The sequence below is a fragment of the Strix uralensis genome, chromosome 21, assembly GCF_047716275.1.
Source record: "Strix uralensis isolate ZFMK-TIS-50842 chromosome 21, bStrUra1, whole genome shotgun sequence".
Lineage (NCBI taxonomy): Eukaryota > Metazoa > Chordata > Aves > Strigiformes > Strigidae > Strix > Strix uralensis.
Genome location: NC_133992.1, coordinates 8,700,810 through 8,725,342, shown reverse-complemented (window position 1 = coordinate 8,725,342; position 24,533 = coordinate 8,700,810). Strand labels below are relative to the sequence as shown.

Sequence of the window (24,533 nt, the reverse complement as noted above, 5' to 3'; positions counted from 1 at the left end):
GACAGCAGGTCCCGGTGCACCGGCACAGCTGCCAGCTCTGCTCCGCTCCACCGGCGCAGTGGTTTATTTTACCAAGGTCTTTCTTGGAAGAAGTGGTGATGAAGTTAACAGCCTGTGAGCCGTAATTGGCTCACATTAAATCAAGGAAATGATATGTTTTGTTTTGCCCTTTTTTAAAGAAAAAAAATTCATATTAAACAGGAAAAAACCACACAGAGCCAAGGAAGGAGCAGGCAGCAGCTCTCAGGAATTTGGGGGGAGATTTGTGTCCCAAGCATAAAGAAATCCCATCCTTGCCATCAAAGAAAAAGCAGCTCCACTTGAAAATACCCAGCAGAAATCCCCATGGGGAAGGGAAAGGGGATCCAAAAAAACCGTGGTTGTGACACTGCAACAGGCACCACTTTAAAGCCTGACCCAGCAGCTCTTGGAGTTGAACTGGGCACACTAAAATAAAAAGATTTCTTAAAAAAAAAATTCTTCTGAAAAGCTGTTTTATTTATCTCACCACCTCTCAACCAACACAGGGTGTCAAAAACCTTGTTGGTGCATTAACGTGGCTCTGGATATACAGGGTATTTCAGAAAGGAAACTTTCTTGTGCTTGTTCTTTAAATTCTATTTTTAGCCCCTGTGGCTACATCCTGGATGTAAGCTGAGCCGGGTGATGGCAGAACCATCCTCTCAAGGCTGCGGGTCACCTAAGCCATCAGGTCTCGGGAGGGATAACATCCAGACCCTAAAGCCTGCCCCAGAGACACCCCCGCAGCCTAGCAGGGCTCAGCTGTATTTCCACACACGCTGCCATGTGAAAACTCACCGAGTTTTCACCCATCCCCGCGAGCAACCAGTGCCACTGCTTCGCAGCAGTCAAGCCCCCTCCTGACTCAGCACTGGGGCACTGAGAGCCCCCGGAGCTTGTCCCAGATTGTCCTGCCCAGCGGTGGATTTTGTGGAAAACCTGAGCTGATTCCCAGGGTTGGTCCGTCCAAAAGCACAGCATCCCCGGGGATGCTCAGCCCCTACTTTCATGCAGGATCGCTGCACAGATGTCCCTGCAGGAAGATCCACCCCATCATCCGAGCAAGGCAAGACACAGATCTATGGGGTGCAAGGACCACGGGGGACCTGCTCCGAGCGGCGCTGGCTGCAACCCTCCCTCTCTTGGGAGCCACCACAGCCCGGGGGAAATTCAGGCTCCAGAAGAGCCTGGAAATTCAGGCTCCCCCGTGCTGCCTTGACACTGCTCGCACACACCGGCCCAGGCCAGTGGCCACCCAAAAGCTGCAGCAGGAGATGCAGCGAGTGATGAAGCCACCACATCGCATGGGAAGGGCTGGAAAAAACCTGCGATCTGTCCCCACGTCCCCTTTCTATCCACCATCTCAGTTTCACTCGTACCTGTGGGCGCTAGATGTTATGGGTCACCTGATCTGAAAAAAAGCCCTGCAAGCAGGAAAAAACATCTCACTTTTGGTAAATCCCAGACCCAGGTGAAGATCACACACATCCTCCAGCTCATCCCAGCTTGTGGGTTAGCCAGGTCAGAAACGGGACACCAAAACCCCTCGCTCTAAGCATAGGGGGATGAACAAGTCTTCCATTTGCACGGCGACCAGGAAACCCCCTAAATTCAACCCTTTTCCAACTTAAAACCAACAAAAAAACCTTCAATAGGGAATTCTAATTTTGTTTGGAAATGTCATTTCCAAATGGCACATGAGAAATCATGCTCTGACCTAGCATTGCTGACAGGCAAATATTTATCCCCACAAAATTTCCACATAAACCCATCACTTTTGTCAGTAGGTCTGGACACAGAAGCAGGGGGGGAAGGCAGCAAGAGGGGAGCCAGGAGGCACAGGGACAGGCAGCCCTGGCCCCTCAAACAGATCACAATGGATCTCCTCGAGATGCATTTTGAGGCAAGATGCAGACTTTTCCAACACATTCATAGCAAGTATCTAGTATTTTTTCAACACTAGTCGTACCTTTTTTTCCAATACATTAAACCAATACAAGCCTCTGCTCCCCAGCCCCGCAGCACTTCATCATTCAGCGCCGCCCGTGTCGGAGCGGAGCGGATCCTGTCCGACATACATTTCTCAGTCTATTAGGCAGAGTTATTCTTTTGCTCTGTGTTTTGATACTTACAAAGCCATTACCATCCCTCGCATGCACATCCATCATCGGGCCTTCAAACTCCAGAAAGTCCCAAAAAACTATTTTCCACTCACCATGCAGCCTGCCAGGCTCTGTTCTTCTACTCTGCGTTCCTTCATCCATCGAAAGACATTTCAGCAAGTTCCGAGTCCAACAAAATAAACAGATGGCAGCCTGAAAAGGTGGTGATTTTTTTCTGTGAGGGGGGGAGCGGGGTGAGGGATACAGCGGGGAAGAGCTGACTTCTGTCTGCCTGGCTGGAAAAGCTGACCTGGTCTCCAGGCACCGATGCCGGGGGTGCAAGGCACCGTTTTGCAAAGCCATAAGGTCTTGGAAAGCTGCGGGGGGGAGCAGCCATAGCTGCCTCCTGGGCTCAAACTCCTCCAGCTCCACAAGCACCGTACCACAGGGGTGCACCCAGACGGGTGCTGGCCCCCACCAAGCACCCACCCTCTCTCCACGTGCCCCCAGCACCCTGCAGTCACCAGCCACCCCCCCCGCACAGCTCCAGAAACTCGACACGTGCTCTTCACCTGTGTTTTGCAGGGAGCTGGTTCACCATCACACCTCCGCACTGCCCCGGAGGGGACCACACGCTCCCCAAAATCACCCACCTGCACCCACAGAGCAGCACCACACTGCAAAACACCAGCTCTGCTACGGCCTTACGGGATGTGGGTGATGAAGAGAGAAACCACCCTGCCCCAGCCCAGGGCAAACGACCCCGAGGCTGCCCCGAGCCCGCGCAGGCACTGAGCGTTATTGCATCTTGACCCAGCAATCACCAGTTCAGACTTACAGGGAAGATTTATGAAAGGATGTGGCCAGATGAGCGATAGAGACGAATAGCCTTGAGGAGTGACTGATTTCTCCCTTACAAGAGGAATAGAAATTAATTTATGAATTGGGTTAGTTAAGTTGCCAAGTGGCTTTGATGCAGTTTATTTTTTTGCATATGTTCATGATCTATTGCACAGCTGTCAGAGGGGGAGGAAGGTCCTATTGAGCCGGAGCAATGCATCACTCCGGCCGAGGCAGCCAACAGCTCTCAGCAAAACCAGATTGCCCTTTAATCAGCCACGGGCTGGTTTGCTGCTTTCCCAAAGTGGGCGCCTCATTCCTCCCCAGTTCACCCTCGAGGGCCTGGAGCCCTGTTACTTGCCACAGAGCAGGGCAGGAGCCCCTTCCCCGTGCTGATGGCTAAGCACAGCCCACCAGAGACACCGCTGATGTGGAGGCTTCTTCCTCCTTACCCGCCCTTCATGCGTTTTGGTAGGACCTACAGCAAGTCAGGAGAGTCCTCAGGGAGATATGGAGCGGGGACAGAGTGGTGGATGCTTTATTCCTTACCAAGACTGCACTTTGAGAAGGAAACCATGGAAGGCAGAGCGAGGATGTGGTGCTCACCGAAAGCGAGTGTGGGGACCTGTTACACCACGCCCGAGGGACCCCCCTTCTCACCGAGGGACAGACCTGCCCAGGGGCTCAGCCCTGGCTCCCCAAGCCTAGCCCCGCGCAGGCGCCGGCTCCCCCGTGCTTCCCGGCGTTACAGGTGCTTGGAGGTTTTTCAAGACACGAAGTAATTTCCTGTTTGAAGCAGTTGACAAATCTGCACAGAAACTGGATAACCCTTTGCGTTTCAGGGAGATCCGACTGCTCCGGCTCAGGGCTCTTCTCCAATATATTTCCCACCCCACCCCCATTGTAAGCAGGGGGAGGTTGGGTTGAGCACTCCTCTCTGTCCACGTCCCAGCGGCTTCAGGTTTAGGACAGACACTGTGTCCTTCCATGAGGTCTATGACAAATGCATGCAGCGGCCACAGCAAGGAGGGGCCCCAGCCCAGAGCAGGGTGCCAGCCCCATCCCAACACCGCTCCCAGCCCAGGAAACGTAACAGCCACTGCCAGCCTTCAATGCATCACCCTGCTCCCTCCCAAAAGCCTCCCACAAACAGGGCTATTTAGGGAAAAACTTTGGTAATTAAATATTCACATAAATACAGCCAAAGCAGCTAATGCACATTTATGGGCTTGACTTCAGTTAATAGTTGCTTTGTAGCCAGAAGCAGGGGAATTAAATCAGATGCAGGCAATAGCCAATTTGAGGCAGGAGGTGGCACTCGGGGCTCCAGCCCTGTGCACCCACGTGTTGGGGTCACACCAGCACGGCCGGGCTAACCCCACTGCAGCAGCAGAGCAGGTCCCACATCCCAGGCTTGTTTTGCCAGGTCCCAGGGCTGCAGCAGGCTGTCCCCAGCCACCCAGCACCCATCCTCTGCACCCAAGCACAACCCAACCCCAAGGAGCTGCCAGGGCCTGGAGCTCAGCACCCCTGCTCCTGGGAGCAGAGAGAGCATGAATCCCTAGGCAGAATGGAGATGCAGATCTTGCTTTCTGAAGTCCCTTGCTACAGGCCACATCTATCTCCAAAAACGACTGAAGGGAGGGACATGAATTAAGAAGAGATGTTGTTGCGTGCAGATGGTCATTTCAGTCTGCTCCGAGCTGTCTTTTCGTCTGAGCCACCAGCCTGCACAGCTGAGTCAGCACCCAGCTCTGCCACCAATTCCTCACCCCCCACCAGGGCACATCATCACTCCCTACTTCAGTTTCTACCTCTGAAAACAAGCAGCTCTGAGCCCCTGTCTTTGAGACATGAACATCCAGAAATACACAGACAACAGAGCAACACACCCATCAACACACCCAGAAGCCTTTCTTCCGCTCCCCCCAAGCCCACCGCAGACCAGCAATGCGAGTTTCACACCTTTGCTCCAAGCAATATCACTCCCAGCGAGGACCCACAACCCAGCACACAAACCTCCCCAGGAAGCACAAGCACAGAGCTGGCATGACCCTGCATGGGGCAGCACGCTCAGCCCCACCACGGTCCCAAAAACCAGCAGCCAAGCAGCTCCATGGTGGAAAGAGCCAGAGATAACTAACCAGCAAGCCCACATCTTCCTTCACGCTAGAGATATTTATAGGAAAAACAAGGATCAGGGAGGAAAAAGAGAAAAGCCCTTACCTTGCAGCAGCCTCAGCCCCCAGAAACCTTGCAGGCACATTCCCCAGTGAGCTCCATCATGCTCAGCACCTGCAGCCTTTTTTCACCCAGACCCGCCCCAGCAGCACCCTCCTGCAGCCCTCCACATTCCCTCTGCTACAGCACTTTGCTTTGGGGGGCCTTTTTTTAACTCCTGGTAGGGCTGAAAGGCAGCCGCTTTGGGGTGGAACATGGCAAATATTGTGTGGCAGAGACTCGGTATACCTGATTTGGGGAAAAAGCTGAGGCCTGGGAGGGGCAGAGGGGATAAAGAATAACTTTCTCAGTGAGTGGCCTTAGGGAATTTGCAGCAGCCTTCCTCTTCAAATTCCCTAAGGCCACTCATTTGCAGATTTTCCTTGGTCTGCAAGATGCAACCAGCAGCCTGTCTCAGCCCTGCTGTCACATGCAGGGCCATGACCTTGCACAGATCATGGCCACTGTGGGAGCAAACGGGCTTTGCTAGCCCAGATGTACAGAGCAAAGCACAAGCAAGAGAGGTGACCGATGGCGTTTGCTGATGGAGGGGGAGCCCAGGGCACAGGGACCAGCTCCAGCTCAGGTGGAGACTGTTGTGACATCCCTGCTCAGACCAACACAGCACTGGAAAGTTTTTGGATGAGCTGGCCTGCCACCCTGATGTCCCCTTGCTCCATGACCTTTCTTCCTGCAGGGAAATCACAGCCCCGAGTGCCTGAGTCAGCTGTAAATTCCCAGCATTGATCAGAGACTAAATGCGGCACTTGGTGGTTGCAGAAGAGGAACTAGATTGCACAGAGGGAAGAGCATAGCAGGTCCTGGCTGACATTGAAGCGTCACCGGGGCTCCCACGCAGGCTTGGGGGGTGCAGAAACCATCCGGGTGGTCCCAAAAGCACCAGGGACTAAGGTGAATGATGGTAACAAGAGGAGCACTACAGTAGTTTAGGGAAAGACATCTTTTGCTAATTAAATCCAAGTGCAACAACAGTAGGTATGTCCCTGCCTTTCCTACAGGGTGAGTTTGGACCCTGCAGCCTCCCAGGACCTGCAGATGTCCCAGCACAATGCTGCCCACTGAGCCCTACAGGGCCAGGGCAAACAGGGCGAGGGGGAAAAGGCACCCATGGGCAGCCTGGGACCCCCAGCAGCTGCACCCAATGCAGCAGAGATGCTGCCCTCCCCTTTTCCATCCTCATCAGCACTCTTCATCCCCTTCACCTGCTCCCTGTGTCCCCTCCATGTTCACCTCTCATTTCTTCTCCTTCCTCACCTCTGGTCTCTGCTGAAAACCCTTCCCAAGGCTGTGGAGGCTCACGTCGTGCTATTTACCCTTGCACAAAGAAGCCGTGTTTGGCCAGTCTAAACTGATACCAGTTCCTCAAGGGAGAGATGTGGCCTTAGCAAAGGGATGTTTCTGCTGGTGGAAACGGTTCTGCAAGGATCATCCCTGTAAGAGCCGCTGCAGTGAGGGATTTTGGTGCTGATGGGGTCTGGGAGGGACAAGGGCTGGGTGGGTGCAGAGCGAAGGCTTGCAGAGGACCGTCATTTCCCCATGGCTCTTTGTCTGCTGGTTTTCTGCCCCCCCCAGTTTCCTCCCCAGAGGCTGGCCAGGGCAAGCCCACGAAGCACAGATTTCTCTGATTAGGCAAGGCCAGGCAGTCTCTCCCCTTTCGCTTTCAACTGCTTCTTCCTCCCCGTCTCCGGAGACAGCCCCGAGCACAGCAGCACCCACACGGCAACAGGCACCAGCCACGGCACTGCCATGGAGCCGAGCGCACGGGAGCCCCTCGTGAGGAAGACGAGCTCCTCGTATCGGACCTTCCCCGAGACCACTGGCAAGAGGCTCGACAAGGCGTACCTGCAGTAAGGGCTGGGGCCATGGGGCTGGCTGCGGGGTGGGCTGTGCCCCCCGTCCCCAGAGCACTGGGCTGAGGGGAGGTGGTGGAAGAGCTGCTTCATGCCGCTGTCATTCCTGAGTTGCCTTGAGATGGGGTCTCATCCTGCCCAGGGCATGCGGTGCTGGATGAGCCCACCTGGAGAGCTGTGGGTGTGTGTGCTCTTGGGCATCTGACTATCGTGGGGGCATAAAGTCCTGCTGGGGGGCACCAGGGCCCCCTCCCTCCTCTGTGAGGATGAGCCGGCTGCCGGTTGGGTCTGAGGTGCCGCCCGGCTGCAGCTTCTGCTTTTCTTGGTTTGTTGAAAACCGCCCGGCAGAGAGGAAAACATCAGGGGTGCACAGAAGGACAGGCTCTCGCCCCCCACCACAGGGCAGGAGCAGCTCCACTCAGAGACATCCCACCCGTGTATGGCCATTCCCTGGGAAAATCCCTCCGTGGGTGTCACGAGAGCCTCGGCAAAGGCTGGGGGAAGCTGCAAGACAGAGTTAAAGTTTCCGCCGGGTGCGATAAGGGCACCCAACACACCCTTCTCACTCCGTCCCTCCCACAGGAGCCTCCAGAACAAGCGGCTCTATCTGGCTGTGTTTGCCGCTGTCCTGGGGAACTTCAGTTTCGGCTTCGCCCTGGTTTACCCCTCGCCCGTCATCCCTGCCCTGGAGGCTTACCCCAGCCCTGCGCTGCGGCTGGACCGATACACAGCATCCTGGTTCGGGGTAAGGAGCGGGGTTGTCCCTGCCAGGGGTGGTGGGGGGCAGAGCCAGTAGGTGTGCAGGGGGAGCCCAGACCCACCGAGGCCCCTCTCCGTGTGTCCCCGCAGTCGGTGTTCATGCTGGGAGCGGCGGCGGGGGGGCTCAGCGCCATGCTCCTCAATGACTGCCTGGGCCGCAAACTGAGCATCATGTTCTCGGCGCTGCCCTCCGCCGTGGGATACCTGCTGATGGCCAGTGCCCAGGGGATCGGGATGCTGCTGCTGGGCCGCGTGCTGACGGGCTACGCCGGCGGCGTGACATCCGCCTCCATCCCGGTAACGTGCCACAGGAGGGAGTTTGATGGGGATTTGCACGACGAGAAACCTCGGGGTGGTGCCGTAGGGGCATCCTGCTGCTTTTTGGAGGCATCAGCAGAGCTTCATGGCTGCGGGTGGGCGATTTGGGATGGGGAGGATGCACTGGGTTAGCGGCACTGGTGCGGCCAGCCCGAGCTGCCCCCACGGTGCTGGGGCCTGCGGAAAAAGGAAGGCAAGTCCTCGATCCCTCCCGGCAGTTATTTCCTCCCGTGTTTACTGAATGCCAACCTCGTGTTGCACGCAGAGGGGAAGGCAAGAATTGAGTAACGCTGGGGCACATCCTTCCAGTAACGGGAGTCTGAGCGTGCTGCTGGAGCACTTACCCCACACCGGGGTGAGGGAGGGAAGTGGTGGTGCCTGCAAGGCTTTTCCTCTCCGCCTGCCGGGACCAGCTCGTGCTGCCGGACCGGGCAGGTTCCCACCGTGAGCAGGCAGCTTCCCAGCAGTTTGGGTTTCCCCTGGTTGAAGTGGATGACTGCAAGGTGACAGAGGACAGGTTTTGGCGGTGACAGCTGTACGTTGCAGCTCCATTAAGCATGTGTTGTCCCGCTCCAGGTCTACATCTCGGAGATCTCCCACCCCGGCGTCAGAGGCATGCTGGGCGCTTGTCCTCAGATGATGGCAGTGCTGGGCTCCCTCGTCCTGTACGCACTGGGCAAGTATCTTGGTGTTCGGAGGGCAGGAAACCCTCAGCAAAACCTTAGCAAAGGGGAGTTTATTTTAAACAACTTTCTCAGCAAGTTGATGGATTCTTTCCCCTCACAGCCAGCTCACAACCACCACCACGGGTGCGCAAAGGGGGTCTGGATAGGATCGCCCGTGCATAACCCACACTCTGTGTGTGCTCAGAGGAATGAACCCATAAACCCACGGACCCGTGGTTGTTACCGTGCCTGCAGATCTGGGTCCTGCTGAGGTTTTGTCAGGGCTGAAGGGCAGCACACGATGAACTGCATGTGCATTTCTTGCCAGCACGTGCCCTGGTTGCTGCAGGATTTTGCTGGAGATTTGGGGGAGCTTGCTGGAATTTCCCCATATCGTATAGCTAAAAATGCTTCTTTTCTAGGAGAAAAACATGTGCAAAATATTTTTTTTTCCATCACTGGATTTATTAAATTAAATTATTGGGGTCCTTATGTGGGGGACACCCTTCCCTGCGTGCTTTTGGCTCCTAACCATGCTGCCCCAGCAGGGCTGGTCCTGGACTGGCGCTGGCTGGCCGTCGCAGGGGAGGTGCCCGTGCTGGTGATGATCATCCTGCTCTGCTTCATGCCCAACTCGCCCCGGTTCCTGCTCTCCCAGGGGAAGGATGACAAGGCCCTGGCATCGCTGTGCTGGCTGCGGGGCAAGGACACAGACTACGCCCGGGAGTATGAGCAGATCAAGGACAGTGTGAGGAAGCAGGTGAGGAGTCTCACCTCCAGCCCAGTAGAGATGTAATGTGAAAACTGCAAAATTCAGCCTCCTTTGGGCAACTCCAGAGTCATCTTCTGGGTGTCACAGTGGTGCCCAGAGGTGGTAATGGCTTTCTGGCTTTGTCCCCTCCAGAGCCAGCGGGTTTCCTGTGCTGAGATCAAGGACCCCTTCATTTACAAGCCCATCCTGATCGCGGTGGGGATGAGGTTCCTGCAGCAGCTTTCAGGTGTCACCTGCATCCTCGTGTATCTGCAATCAATATTCAAGAAAACATCTGTCATCCTGGTGAGCCGTAGGGTTCAGCCTGTGCTCGGACTGCCTCATCTTCAGTGATAGCCGCCCAGTACTCCAAGTCCCCTGCGGCTCTAAGACCCCAAATCTGAAGCCTTTTTTAAAGCGCCTGGTTGGCAGCAATTGCGAAGCACCTGCCCTGTGAAAGGCTGCCTGAGGATGGGGAGCAGGACTGGCTCCCCTGTCTCCCCATTCTTCTTCTCTGGTCTCTTACTATAGGAGGATAGCTTTGATAAAGTCATCAGCTTGAGTCAAGGCAACACATGTAGAAACCTGCCCTTTCCCTTGCTCTCCCATCTCAGCTTCCCCTCTGCTTTTGCTGTTGCAGAAACCAGAGTACGATGCAGCTCTCGTTGGCTTGGTACGTCTGTTCTCAGTGATGATTGCTGCTGTGTCGATGGATAAAGCTGGGAGGAAGATTCTTCTTTTTGTATCAGGTATGTCTCTCTCCCAGTGTTGTGCAAGGGAAGCTCTTATTTAAGGATCTCCAAGAGCTCTAAAAACACTCAGGAGTGGAAACTTCAGCCATACAGGACTCAGGCAGGGAGTGGGGCAGGTCTCCCTCCTTTGGTGGTGGCTCAGGTCCTGAGCAGAGGCACTCCTGGGAGCTCAGTCCTTGGCATGGAGGGGATCACTCACCCATCGGTCCCACTGTGCTGTTGCATCTCTCCACAGCTGGTGTCATGTTGGTCTCCAACCTGACCATGGGGCTCTATATCCACTTCGTGCCAGCTTCTCAGAATGACACCGTTGCCAACAAGACCCTGGTGAGCTCTGCCAACCTTCCTGCTGAGCCAGTAAACTACATCACACTCATCCCCCTCCTGGCAACCATGTTCTTCATAATGGGTAGGTGCAGAGAGTGAGAGAGCGCCCAGGACCCACAGCACGGGGCTGGGTACCAGCTGGGGAGGACATTTCTCATCCGAGGTGGGGTGATACAGAGCAAGGAGGTTGGGCTTGGAGTTGGAAGGCAGGCAGATGTTCCTGGTAGACCAAGAAACATGGCATCTGACGTCATTTTGAGGACTGACAGAGCATGAATGGGGGGGAATAATGACTGATGGGGGAGCAGGGCAGGATTGCACAGGGCTCTTCTGCACTCCTCAGTGGGCTTCACAGCCTCAACAGCCTCACCTTACCCCTCCTTCCCTGCAGGTTATGCCATGGGCTGGGGCCCCATCACGTGGCTGCTGATGTCGGAGATCCTCCCTCTGAAAGCCCGTGGGGTGGCCTCAGGCCTCTGCGTCGTCGTGAGCTGGCTGACAGCCTTCACTCTCACCTACTTCTTCCTCTGGGTTGTGGTGGGTATTGGCCAGGGAGGGCGTCCAGCAGCCCCTCCTCAGACCCCCTCTGCACCAGCTCATGTCTGCTTTCTGTCCCACTTTCCAGCATGCCTTCGGCCTCGAGGTGCCCTTCCTATTCTTCACTGTCATCTGCGCTGGGAACGTCTTATTCACAGGCTTCTGTGTTCCAGAAACCAAAGGCAGGTCCCTGGAGCAGATTGAGGCCTTCTTCAGGACTGGCCGGAGGTCATTCATGAGGTAGGAGCTGCCATCTGCCCACCGTGCCAGACTACCAGTCCATATACTCAAGGGCAACAAAGAAAACTGTTGTGCTGCTGGAAGTGGAGGCTGGAGCTCTCTGAGAAGGCAACGGGAGAGGAATGGGTGGCAATATTCATCTCGCTTTAGATGTAGAAGTTGTCAACTGGAACTTTACCTTCTTTTCCCATCATTCAACACTACCTGTTGCTCTCTGGGCATGTCAACCCAAGGTTGACCAGGAAACCAGCACCAGGCTGGAGATAAAGATGTCCTGGAAAATAAAAGGTGTGGCTGTGGACAAGAGACCATGCACAACCTTCACTCAGCAGCCACCAAAGCAGCCCGAGAGCCCCAGGGTTTGGCTGGAACAGCATTAACAATTGTAGCTGTTTTGGCAAAAGTTCACAGTGTAGTTGCAATAATAAAACAGTTTTGCCTTCAACTGCAAGGTGTTGCCTTGATTTGCAGAGAAGGGAGCTGCAGGCACGTGGGATGGGAGAGGCAGACCAGGACTGTGACAAGGGGACCACAACAGCCTCCAGCTTCCCAGATGAGTCTCGTGTACTTAAAGACTGTGAAAGAGGCAGAGCCAGATATTTTGTATAAAAAGCTGCCACATTTTATTGCTCTAAAAACACACATTACACTAGAAGCCTAATGAACAAGACCAAATACAGTTCACAAAGAAAATCCAGGACAAAGAACGGGAACAGACAAACATTCAGCTGTAGTGCAAGTGATTCACTGGAGGAAAGACACGGTGGGTACTGACAATACTTTGTACTGGGGTGGGTCCGTCCCACCGCAGGGTTTTACTCACAAAGAGGAAGGTGGATGCACCCCATCACGTCTGTGTATGGAGCCTCCACCTCCATCACTCTGAGATTTCAACTGCATAGTTAGTAGTAAATTGCTCTTACCTCTTTCCTGTGTGTCCTGCAAGATTAAGGACTTTTTTAAAATATTTTTTTTAGAGCCTAACCCTAGGTGCAGAAGGTGGTTATGGCTGTGAGGAACAAATGTCCTTGCTGCATATCACATCCAACCTAACTTCTCCCAAAAGGGCAGAACAACAAAGGCTGAGCTGGGAGATGATTTGCCCAAGCATCTGTCCAACCTCCAGAAATGCACTTGGCACCCTGAGAGCTGGTGGAGATGCTTGTGTCCTCCCATTCCTGGAACATTCATCCTGCTGTGACAAGGAAACATGGGGTAACATAGCATATTTGACCCAGATCTCAAGATGTCCTAGCTACTATTTAGATCTCCTGCAGCAGGAGATGAGAGAAATCACTTAAGAGATGTGTTTTATCAGAGGATTAATGTAAAGCAGCCTGGGACAGAGGAAGAGAGATGGGCCAAAATCAAAACCACAGAGAAAATTCAGTATTAGACCTAACCTTTGCAGCTGAGACCCATTTCCAGAAAGATGTTCAGCCCTGGCTGGAATATGACTGTTTCTAAGCATGGCCTGATTATGGGAGGTCTCAAGAGCCTCTGGTTTCCACTGACCTTCTGAAGATCAGGATCTCTGGCAGCCCTGTGCTAGAGTGTTCTCTTTCTCACATGGCTATGGACCAGGTCTTGATATCTTCACTTCAGTGAAACCCTTCCCTGAAGACAGTGGATGTTTTTTCCTGAGGAAAAAATGACACAGATGAATTGAGCTTCCCAGGGCTTGGCCTCAGGAGGAAATGCCCGAATATGAAATGAGGTTGGACTCTTCAGGTCCTGTGAGAACCTCACTGGAGAAGTGTTTTGAGTGACCTCCTTTCTTCAATATAGAAAGTCTGAGGGGTTTTCCTACATTTAGAGTCTGAGAAATCACAGTGGCTCTTTCCAGAGGTAGAATGGTCTTTTTATTCACTGCACACACAGAATCAATCGGTGTTACAAAATCAGCTCCTGCCCAGAGCAGCGAGGTCTGGGTACGCAGCAGAAAGCGAGCTTCTGCTCTTCTCTTCGCACCCAGTGGACAGCCCCAGGAACAGTGGAGCTAATATGCCCAACTGCCGTCAACTTCATGACTGAATGGGACACGGAAGAGTCTCACGCTGTATAAATACACGTGGGTAAGAAGCGCACAGCTCACGTGGTGAACAGTGTAACAGTCCATTGCTAAGTGCACATGTCCTGCCAGTACCCAGGTGTCTTTCCACACTTGATGTCAACAACTCACTGTAGTCAATGCATCACCCGCTCTTGAGTTCTCACATAACAAAACTTCTGTCCCATTGTCTCCCAAGAGGCCTTCTCAAGACCTGGCAAGCAGAACCTCTTCCATAGAGACCCCACGGATTAGCCATCCAGCCTGGACGCCATCAGTGGGGATTGGGTTGAGCCTGTAAAACCTCTAGAGCAGGAGTTTTAACTTAATTTATCCTTACACAACTCCAAGCACCCTGATGGTGCCTCTAAACACAATTAATAACTGCCATGCACTGTGATTAACTACTGTGATGCTACTACTCTAAAGGTCCTTTCTACCTCCACAAAAACAGTCTCTTGCTCACACGGAGGTGACACCACCCACTAACTGTCCCTACTACTCTTAAAAGCCATGGGTGCTGTCACCAAGCCTCAATGGCAGCATCTGGCTTGGTTTCAGCTGCATCACAGACAGCTGAAATTCCCAAGAGCTCCCACTCCAGACATGCATCTGTAGGAGTCAGCACTCTTGGAGCACGGATCAGACACTGAACAGACCCGGTGTCTTAAAGCATTGTGGCCAAAGGCTCCAGTTCAGCTCTTACAGAAGAGTCCCTGAGGCCCATTTTCAACAAAAGCGTTGAGCTCAGAGCTGAGCTGCGCAGCCTGCTAACAGAGCAGATGCAGATTGTTCACTTGCCTTGGCCCCAGTGTCACACCCAACTGCCACAAAACGCAGCAGGACAGTATTGCTGGCATCTAAGGGACTTCTGCTGGTCGTGCTGAGGGAGCAGAGCGGACCCGTCCGTGCTGATGATCCCTCCAGGTGACCTGGAGCAGCACCTGCCTGCAACAGCCCCAGGGACTGCTGCTGGTCTGTGGCATTAGGACAATCAGATGAAGCCAGTGAGGGTCCTACCAGTTCTGTAGATCCACCAGCAAGCGTTACTCTATCGCCTCTGCTTTGCCTTCCGCCTCCTGTCACTAAAGCTACTGTGGAACTACTCACAGAGTAAAGCAGTCACTACCAAAGACATGCTCGTAGCTACGTGCACCAGTCTGCAACAATTCCTCTACTAAACACTACTTAACACCCCAAACCCCCCTGAAATCAAAGCAGATGTCCTGTTTGCTAGGCAGGACTCTGCACTTCAACCACCCGGTAGAGGTACGGCACAGGGGCACCGCTGGCTCGAAGAGCAGAGATGTTATTACCCTGAACTATCCCGCGGCGTGTTCCTCCTGCAGCACCCCATCACGGCCAGCAGCGTGACCCACGCAGGGGGCTGCGGTCCCCACACACAGGCACAGGGAAGGCCGATGCCCCAGGTATTGCATGTGGCAACAGAGATCAGCCCAGAGCTGGGAGCTCCGAAACGGCACAGCCTTTATTAAAACAAACTGCATCCGGGCTGGCGGTGCCTATTCTGCATCCCAGACAAGCTGGTGTCAGAGCAGTCACGGTTCAGAGGCCTGAGGGGACAGGGCTTAGCACAAAGTGGCCACCCAGCATCCAGCTGCAAGGGCCCCTGTGTGTAAATAAACCCAAGCTGTGTTCCTGTCTGGTGTAAATCCTCACACCTCCCTGAACTCCGAGGAAGAAAGAACAGCTAAGGTTAGCTGGCAGCTTAACCCCCCGATCTCCAGGGACCACTCTGCATCCGTACCCAGCCACCCCTCCAGCAGCGGCTCCGTCCCAGGCTCTGCCAGGGACGTACGGGTGTCTGTGGTCCAGCTAATGCGAATACACACATCGTACCCAGAGGAAGGACAGGTTATACAGATAGTTTCCAGCGGCTGACAGAGAGCACCCAGCCTCCAGCAGCATTTCTCAGACCGCAGCGTGACCCCTCTGGTACCCCAGTGATTCAAATGGGACCACAGAGCATTGGTGGCAGCAGGAGCTCAGCTCCCAGGGCTGCTGAATGAGTACAAACCTCCAGCCCAGCAGTTACAGCCCAGTTTTCCTTCCTTCTCTCTCCCAGGAGAGAGGGAAAACAAACTTTGTCAAGCCAGTGGCCCAGAAGAAGACAAAGGGGTGAAAAGACAACCCACTTTCCAAAAGTATGAGAAACACTCTGAAGGCTGAAATAGGATTTTACAGTATCCCAGTTACAGCATCCCAGTTACAGCAGCCAGGGCTCTCCCTGACTTCAGAGAGACCCCCCCAATGAAATGAGGCAGTCCTTTGAAGGACAGGAAACAGAGCACTGCTTTCTCCTATGTCCAGAAAAAATGAGTCCCATCAAAATACTTAAATAACTAGAAATAAATTATTCTCCTTTTTACTAATCAAAAGCAATCATGTAAAGTCAAATAAATTAAAATGCTCAGAAGAAACCATGACAAGAAGAGGGGGGTCTGGACTTAGGGAGCAGTTTTGTTCTGCATGATACAAAGCAAACAGAAAATACGATGCGAAAACCACTGATGGAGCCTGGAATAAAGAAGCACGACATCCCAGCTGTCCGTGCTGAAATGGTGCAGATTTCTGTATGTTTGCAAAGGAAGGATATGCCACCTTCCCATACAAAACCAGCCCAGGACTGATGCAAAAAGAACATGAGCCCAAACAGAAAGGCTGCACCAGACAGAAGCAGAGAGCAGGTCCCTTGCACGGAGGGATGGGTCACGGGAGCAGCAGCAGATGCAGGGAGTGAGATACCAGAGCAGAGTCCCAGGCTCACCAGAGAAGGATGCTATTGCACAGCAGTGACCTTTACACCAGCAAAAAATCCCACTTGGCTCAAGCAATAGTACCCTTTTTCGCTGAGGTAAAGCAAGCCTTATTGCCCTTCTTCCCCAGTAAAAGAGTGAAGTTTAAGAAAAGTACCCTTATTAAGACAAAGTAGTTAATTCTTATAATTCAAGTAAATTGCAGTAACTGCCTGCAGCTGTGTCCAGAGGAAGTGGGGACTGTGCTCTGTAGGTACCAGGATCTGCTCCAGCACCTCTGGCAGCTCCCCTGCAGAGATGGTTACTGTCTTTAGATGTTTTTTTTGCTGGCAGTCCTTTCCCATGCAGCGATGCCTCTGATGCCTGGCCTAGCTGGACCCGTATTAAAATACACTCAATGGAAGAAGATCAAGCTTAAGTATCACCACGTATTGCTAAACCTTGGATTAGCGTATTATAGCTGGGAAGGGCCACACCTGAGAGTGTTACTCAAAAGGTGTAACGTGCAATGGCAGGTTACCCCCAGGCACGAGGCCAGCAGCTCCCTGACTCCAAGGAGACCAGTGCAGGCAAGGAGCTGGCACGTCAGCTCTGTCCCTCCTCACCCCATCTGGACAGCAGTTCCCAAATGAGCACTGCATCCTCGGCTCGTTATCAGGCATCACTCCAAAGAAAGGCTACCTAGTCAGGCTCCTAAAGCAGCACTCAAAGAGCCAGCACCTCTGCAGCAAAAAAAAAATAAATTAAAAAGTAGGAGGACTGTGAGATATTTGGTTGAGGGTCAAGAAGGAGAAAGGGGCCAATGCACTGAGGTCTGGCTGCTGGTGTGAGAAGAGGGCACAGCCTGGCCCAGCCCCTGAGATTTCCAGTTGCTGCAGTGTCCAGGGAAATTGTGGTGTAACAGAGAGGGGAAAGGGCAGAGTGGATTTCTGAATCTTCACCATCTCAGTGTCCAGGAGAGGTTACCCTGAGCTCACGTGCTTCAGAGAGGCTGCCCCTCCAGGGTCCCCGTGAGCTTCTCTTCATCCATTTGCTTCTGCTGCTGGTGGATCCGAGCGTAGGAAATGGCATCTCCCCTGCAGAGAGAAGGGACAGCGTGGGGATGTGAGCTCGGGGTGCACACCATGGCAGGTACAGCCCCCGGCAGAGAGGTCTCCCAAGCAGGGCCCTGGCCTTTCCGTGCCGAAGGATGCCAGGAGTGAAATGAAACTTGCTCGCCCTCTCTAACCCTGCCAAAGCTTCTCACCGCCCCCAGAGCGGGGCCCATCCATCCAACGGCTGCAGAAAGAGGGCTGGGACCCACCAGGCAACCTAGATGGAGCTCCCAAGGAAAAGCTCAGAGCTTCAGCAAACCCTAAGACCTTCCCTCCCAGGGCTTTGAGATGATGGCAGGGAGATGTTCTCCAGCAGCACCTACACCTGAAAAGCATGGTTAGTAAAAAAAGCATGACACAGCCTTAGGGAAGCAGATGGGGGTGAGGGCTGGAGGCCCACCTTCCCCTCCCCTCCCCTCCACAAGCAGACATCTCTCTTACTTTTTGCCGAGCGCTGACAGGCCATAAAGCACGCCGGTGGCAAACGCAATGGCATTTCCAAAGAGCGTGGTCAACGTCAGGCTGAGCACAACCGGGAACACAGCCATCCTGGAAGAGAGAGGCAGCCCTCAGAGCCAGGCTCTGCTCCGCACAGGATGCAGGGATGCCCACGTGCATCCCAACACAGTTTCTGGGATGGCTTCACCACCACGACACACCCCAGGAGCATCCTCACCCGCAGTAGAAAGCAGCTTTCTGCCAGGGCCGCAGCTTGTCCGCCTTCGCAGAGACGGCGTTCGCAAACTCGATAAACTGGCAGCAGAAGGGGGCTTCGCACAGGAACAGGACGAAGGCGTTGAGCCTCCAGATAGAGCAAATCAGAGTTAATCCTGCCCGCGTGGCCCCGAGCGAGGGTCAGCAATGCTCCCCGGACACCAGCCACTCCCATGCCCAAACGCAGGCAGAAGGAATGGCAGGGCTGGACCCCACTGTGCTCCCTCCCCCCTTCTTGATAATTCCCAAACACTGGTGCCCCAGAGTTATTTTGGATAAGGGTATCTCAGTATTTACTCGAAAAGGGATAAAGAAAGAATACAAACAGAATAAACCCAGCATCTCAACTCGCCCGATGGAGCAAGATCTGGTAACTCGCAGTGCCCAATGGACGTTTCCCTCATGTCCACTGCCCAAGCAGGACAGCTCTGCCCCTTGCCCAGTGGCATTTAATTAATCAAACCTCCTACCCAACAGAAAAAAGAAAAGAAACTCAGCTCACATCATCCACACACCAGCCGCAATGTTCAGGGGGTTGATGGTGACACAGTTCCAGAGACCAGCGAAGGCACAGGCTGGAAAGCAAAGAGGCTTTTGGTGACCATGAAGACCAACCCAGTGCACCCACGGGGCAGCAGGGCCAGAGCTCAGCAGGCAGGGCTGACTGCTCCTCCCAGCTCTGCCCTGCAACGGGACCTTGAAGCCACACCAGCGTGATTTTGCTCTCCTGTATTTTGGGCTGTTTTGCAGAGCAGAGGCTGCCCAGAAGAGCCCTTGCCTTGGCCAGCACCTCTAGGCACTACAGAGCAGCCTGCACAGACCAGCACAGGAGGGTGGGTGGAGAGGTCTGACAGCCCAAAGAGGAGCCCAGGATGCAGGGGAGAGGGTTTGTTCCCAGCTCCTCCAGCCAGGTCTCCTTTTGCTCCAAGCACTTGGTGTCTCAGCGTGATACTTGCACAACTATTTCACTTGCGTGGAACAACAGAGCACTTGCTTTTACGTGGAATCACATACATGGCACCCTGTGGCACCCTGGGTTTTATTTGCTAAGGAATTACTGCTTTGTCCCGGGATGAACAAAGAGGTCCCAGCAGGCACCCATCTCTGAACAAAACAGGGAAAGTTCAGCAAAAAGATGACTTGCAGCACCAAGGCACACGGACAAACAAATAAACCAGAGGTGAACCCGGTCTCAGCCACACAGTGCTGGTTCTGCACTAGAGATGGGCAGAAAAGAGCCAAGTTTGGGTCTCTGCTAATACAAATGGAAGTGGATGCTAGATAAAAGCAGAGCCCAAAATAGCCCCAGCACTCCCAATTCTGTAACGCAAGGAGAGAAACCAGGCAGCAGCGTCCAAGCCGAGGCTGCATGTGCCTCCTTCCTGCCTCATTAAATTTGCAGAGCGTTCCCGGCACTCGATACGGCCCTTTTCCTCCACCAATACCAAAAGGCTGCTGCTGCTCACCTGGGAACCCGAGCCCAGGCAGGGAGGGCAGCAAGACATGGTAGAGTCCACAGTAAACAACACCACCCTGAAAAACTCCAGCTAAAATTATATAGCCCCTAAAAGCTGTCTTGGGGATGATTATTGGCACAATGAAGAGCAGCAGAGTCTGTCTCTGAGGATGAGACCAGCCTGGGTTCAGGTTTCTTTAAAGAAGTCACTGCTGAATCCTCAAAGTTCCCTTAAAAATAGTTATCCTTATTTACCAGACTGGGAAACGGAGCTGCAGGCCTATGACAGGACTAATCTAAGGTCATGCCACAAGCAAGTGACCTCCTGGTTTTAGGAAACAACTAAACAAGGTTATTTTTAAAGGCTTCCCAGCACTATTCCATAAGACCCAAAATCTTTTGAAGAATCCTGCGAGAACAAGATCAGCCAGGATAGGAGAAATGCCAGGGGACATGTTAATATCCATGCTCCAAGGGCACTTCTCATCCTCCCATCGCAAAGGAACCAGCGTGGGTGTCCCCACGCTGAAGGGGAAACTGAGGCACTGGGGTGGGATGATCTGCTCACAGTCACGTATGCAAACAGCTGGAGAGCTGGAAAAGCAACGGCAAGCTGGACTGCTGGGAGCAGCGGGCAGGTCGGAGAGCAGGGCACAACATGGAGGTTTCTAATTCTCCTTTGTGACCAACAGACCCTTGGATGCTGATGGAAGGGGAGCTCAGGGGAAGCACCGCAGGCTTGCGACACTTGCTCTCCCCCAGGAAAGCACACGTCTGAAAATAATGTTAAGTAACTTTCAGGTACTTTATAATTAGCAGAGCAGCAAAAACCAGCTACATCTCAACTATCCCCAAAATGCAGGCAGGGCTGGGGCAGCACGGCGCAGCAGAGCGGTCCAAGCAGTTCACAGGCCACCAAACTGAGCTCAACCACAGAACAAACCTGGGGAGGCAGAACGTTATTTTTTCAAGCAGGTTTTTTGCCTTACTCTTTTTTTAATCTAGCCAACCAGGGGTAGTTTTGTCAGGGTTCTGGTTTGGTTTTGACCTCAAACACCTCAAAACAATCCTTGAGCAGTCAGTGTTCCTGCAGTAGTCTCAGCTAAGCAACCACCCCGGTTGCCAATGGACTAATGACCCAGCAAGCCTGAGCTGAGCAAGCCCCTACGTCAGCATGAGCACCAGCCAGCAGGAAAGGAGTCAAAGGTTTATAATCACAAGAGCACTGCACTCAGTGGCGGCTGCCAACAGCCACAGAGATAACGATTTGGTGACCTTCGGTCTCCTTTGCAGAGCAGCACATCCCACAGCAGCCCAGTACATCCTTGCCCCATGGGATGGGATCAGCTCCTGCCTCAGTAGCCAAAAGGGGATGGAGCTGACAAGCCAGAGACTTCTTTTTGCAAAACAGAAGCCTTGTAATAGGTTTAAAATGCAGATAATGCTCAATGGCACATAAGCTGTGGAAGACAGACAGTTCTGCCATTTGTTTAACTGTTGTCCCATCCTGAATCCCTGAGGAAGCACAAATAACTGGGAGCTGAAATGGGGGGGAAGAACACCAGCCCCTACAAAGGCTCTATTCATTTCAACCAGCTGGTCACTGTCCTCAACACAAGCCTATTTTTGCTCCTAAAGCATTTTACAAAAGCCACAGACTCTCCTCGTCCTTTTACAAACAGTAACACAAGGGAGAGAAGGGCCTTGGCCAAGGTCACCAAGCCAGCCTGTGCAAGAGCCAGAAACAGATCCCAAACCTTGTTTGTCTTGTTCTTGCGCCGGCCCCTGGACCTTTCTGGCTTAAGCAAGTTGTCAGCTGCAGGTGTCTGCACACAGCAGACATTGTCTGCCAGTCTCACCTCCACTAACAAAGTTTCTCATCCTTTCTGCAGGGAATTTTTCCTCCTGTAAGAAATAATCCAGCCCTGTAGCGGGACCACAGTCCAGTTGCTCAAAATCCTTATAAAAGATTTCTGCTCTTTCATAGCAAGCTCTGAAAATAGCCACAAACTCCAGCCTTGCTGTATTATTAGTCACCCCTTTTCCAAACTGTCCACCTTCAGCAAGGTGATGCTGAACAAGGAGCATTCTGAAGTCAACCGTGACTAGCACGGGGCATTGCAGAGTTGCCACTTTCCACAGTCCCCTATTTCCCTGCTCGTAAGAGGAGTTTGTGTCTCACGCTGCCTCGTTCTCTGCCTGACGAACCTCATGGAGGAAGACTGTCAGGACTACAGAGCAAGCTGTCTGACTCCCCAAATCATCAGCACTCCTGTTAAGAGCCTGGCTCTTCTTCCAAAAGCTTCTTCTCACAGACTCACCCAAATACTTAAAACTCCCAGCTTCCTTTAAAAACAAGTCATGAGCTCTCAGAGCTGTGAACAAAAGGTTGGGAAAATAATCCAAGTGTAATTCAGCTGCTTTGAAACATGAAGAAAGAGAAAAAAAATCTGTCTTCAAAGACTTGCACTTTTAAGCCCCTCATGAGCTGCTCTAGCACGAGGTGGGCAATGCCACCAATGCGACCCAACAGCCTTCACCCTCCATCCGCCTCCCCCTGAGCTCTGCATGGGCCAAAGCCACATAAAAAAGCACCGAGTCTCCGGCTACAGCCCAAGCCCGTGGGAAAGACGCTGCTACACTAAACCCCCACCTGGGACCTGCACCGAAGACACGTCCCAGCTGGTCTCCTGGCCGTCTGCCGGGACCAGAAGCGCGGGGGCCTCAGGCAGAGCATGGCGAGGCCAGTATGTTTTGCCCCATAAGAGCAGTCCTACCAAATCTTTTCACACCTCTAGAATTTCAGCACCTAAGACATAAAACGGTGAGAGCAGCATATGTTTTACCAGCCTAGCCAAAAAGGGCTGTAACAAGCCTGCCCCACGATACCACGGTCTACAAGGTTGGCTCAAAAACACCGTGGGCTTGGGCAGTCAAGTCCTGAGGCAAGAGACAGGCGTGGGAAGGGGGCAGGGAGAGAGGGGGGAATCAGACAAAATGCTACAGCCGAGGGAATAAATCAGGGCTGACTGCACTGGCTGAGAAACACTCTTGTTTTACTAGAAGTCGTGGACCTGAAGCAGAAGAAATTCTCCATCCTGTGCTCTGCAGGAGATCAGACTAAGCGGTCATAACAGTCCCTCCTGCTTTTAAGAGCTATTAATCTCTCCACAGAATGTAGCAAAACAGCACTACAGGACAAGCTGATTTCTGGCAAAGTTGCAAAGACTCTCCCTGGGAAAATTTTTTTCAGCAGCAGGTAATTCAGAGCGCAGCCAACTCACTTTGCTGTACGCCGGCTCCCTTCTTCTCTGTGTCCGAGACTAAACCCCTTAAAAACACACAACACGAACCAAGTCCGTTATTCACCTTAAAAAAAAAACCACAGGCAGGCCCTCTGCAATCAACAACAGGAGTAACAGCAAGCACGCTCCGACGTTCAGAACAAGGAAAGAAAATAAGTTGCAGGAACATACAAACACCCAACAGTCAAATAGGATGAACCAAATCCCACGGCCCCTCTTCACACCCTGAACCTGACGCTGCTGAGCACCCTGAGCTTGGTGCTCACAGTAAAGTCATCGTCTGGTTTATCTGCCCACAGCCCTCCCACAGGACCGGGGGCTTGGCTGCTGCTCCCGCCACTTCCAGCGAGCGCCGTATCCAAGAAGAAACTCGAGGATTTGCAGATCCCCCCGTGACGCCCCTTCTCCCAGGTGCCAAAGTTCAGCAGGTTCAGCGAGCGCGGAGCACATCCCTCGTGTGCCAGCTAAGCCACCCCCACTTCAGGCACGTCCACCACTCTTCCTTCTGCCCGCAACGCAACAAACTAATATCTAGAGCAGACACAAACCCTCAACCCCAAATGACCGCTTCCTGGCGCGCCCTCCCCTACACCAACGTGACCCTAACGCCAGGCAGGCAGCACCCCTGACGCGCTTTCGCATGCACGAGCGGTGCCGAGGGGCAACCTCTGGCAGCAAGGGAAGGGGATACTTACACAAGCCCCCGAGGACCCCGGCAATCCTGCAGAGCCACCTGTACCACCAGGTCATGCCATCCTCAGCGGAGGAAGCCGCTGGCTCAGGGGCTGCTGCTTGCAACTGCTCGTCCTGAGAGCTCATTGCACCCCTGCTCCCGGGGGGTCAGGGGGCAGCACCCCGCTCCCCACCTGAGCCCCAGCAGCGCAGGATGCCCCCCTCCCCCCAGGTGACACTCTCCCCCTGTCCCCCCCCCGCCTGCAAGCCAGCCCAGCAGACAGCCCCTAAACCCAGCCTTGACGCCGCTGGGCCTCTCCTCGCACCCCCATGCAGGGCCTGGCCCACCGGCAGCCCCCCCAGGGCTGACAATGGAGGGTCTCTGCCTGCAGCAGCGATGCCAGCGGCCGTGGGAGCTGCCTCCACGTCTGCCTGCGGATTGCATTGTGGGTCCCCCCCTCCAGCAGGCAGGGCTTTGATGTCACTCGCATTAAAAGGCGGGTGGGCAGAGCCCGCGCTGTACATATTCATAAGCAGCCGCAGACGTGGACTCCAGGCCAGGGGTGCGCAGGAGCTCCGGGGCCCGTTTCCCCTGGCTAACAACAAGATGCCGTTATCCAGGTGGCCAGCGTGTGCTCAGAGGAAAGGGAAATAAGAATTTTTGCATGAAGATGCATTTAACGGCCGTTACGAAATCCTGCCCTCGAGATGAGAGGGCAACACTCCCCTAAATCTGAAAGGAATCAGGTTCTCTCCCTAGAAAATGGGAGTACAAGTAGGACTTTGCAAGTCAGAGATGTCCCGTTTGGCAAGCTGTTGGTATCCAGGCAAATGGTACAGGGAAACAGCCTTAATTTTCTTCAATTATAAACACAACAGCTGCATTTTTTGCAAACGAACCTCGAGCACACGGTCAGTAACCAGAGCCCATCTCTGCAGACCAGGCACTCTGCATAGCTGATCGGCAACAATAAATAGCAGTGAGACTTGGGATCCAGAGCAGAGTGGGAAGACAGATCCCATCTGCTAAAAGGTTACAAAAAAGGATTAAGAAAAGGATGA

The 24,533-nt window shown here is 53.5% G+C and overlaps 2 protein-coding genes across 4 annotated transcripts; one reads left to right on the top strand and one right to left on the bottom strand.

The window, feature by feature from the left end:
* The first annotated feature begins 6,901 nt into the window (after positions 1-6,901).
* On the top strand, positions 6,902-11,848 carry SLC2A6 (solute carrier family 2 member 6). 2 transcript variants are annotated; one of them, XM_074891265.1, is made up of 10 exons: positions 6,902-7,051; positions 7,637-7,799; positions 7,904-8,110; positions 8,708-8,807; positions 9,345-9,556; positions 9,701-9,853; positions 10,188-10,296; positions 10,535-10,708; positions 11,018-11,163; positions 11,252-11,848. In XM_074891265.1, the coding sequence occupies exons 1-10, from the start codon at positions 6,951-6,953 to the stop codon at positions 11,405-11,407; spliced, it is 1,521 nt and encodes a 506-aa protein (XP_074747366.1). In that variant the 5' UTR covers positions 6,902-6,950; the 3' UTR covers positions 11,408-11,848. The 2 variants fall into 2 exon arrangements, with proteins under 2 accessions (XP_074747366.1, XP_074747367.1); XM_074891266.1 differs by lacking the exon at positions 7,904-8,110.
* Positions 11,849-12,002: 154 nt separating this feature from the next.
* On the bottom strand, positions 12,003-23,692 carry CACFD1 (calcium channel flower domain containing 1). Of its 2 annotated transcripts, none has more exons than XM_074891274.1 (5): positions 23,495-23,692; positions 18,541-18,613; positions 18,001-18,126; positions 17,766-17,873; positions 12,003-17,306 (listed from the first exon to the last, which is right to left on the bottom strand). In XM_074891274.1, exons 1-5 carry the CDS (start codon positions 23,616-23,618, stop codon positions 17,213-17,215), a joined length of 525 nt encoding a protein of 174 aa, XP_074747375.1. In that variant the 5' UTR covers positions 23,619-23,692; the 3' UTR covers positions 12,003-17,212. The 2 variants fall into 2 exon arrangements, with proteins under 2 accessions (XP_074747375.1, XP_074747376.1); XM_074891275.1 differs by having other exon boundaries at positions 18,001-18,094.
* Between the last annotated feature and the right edge of the window lie 841 nt (positions 23,693-24,533).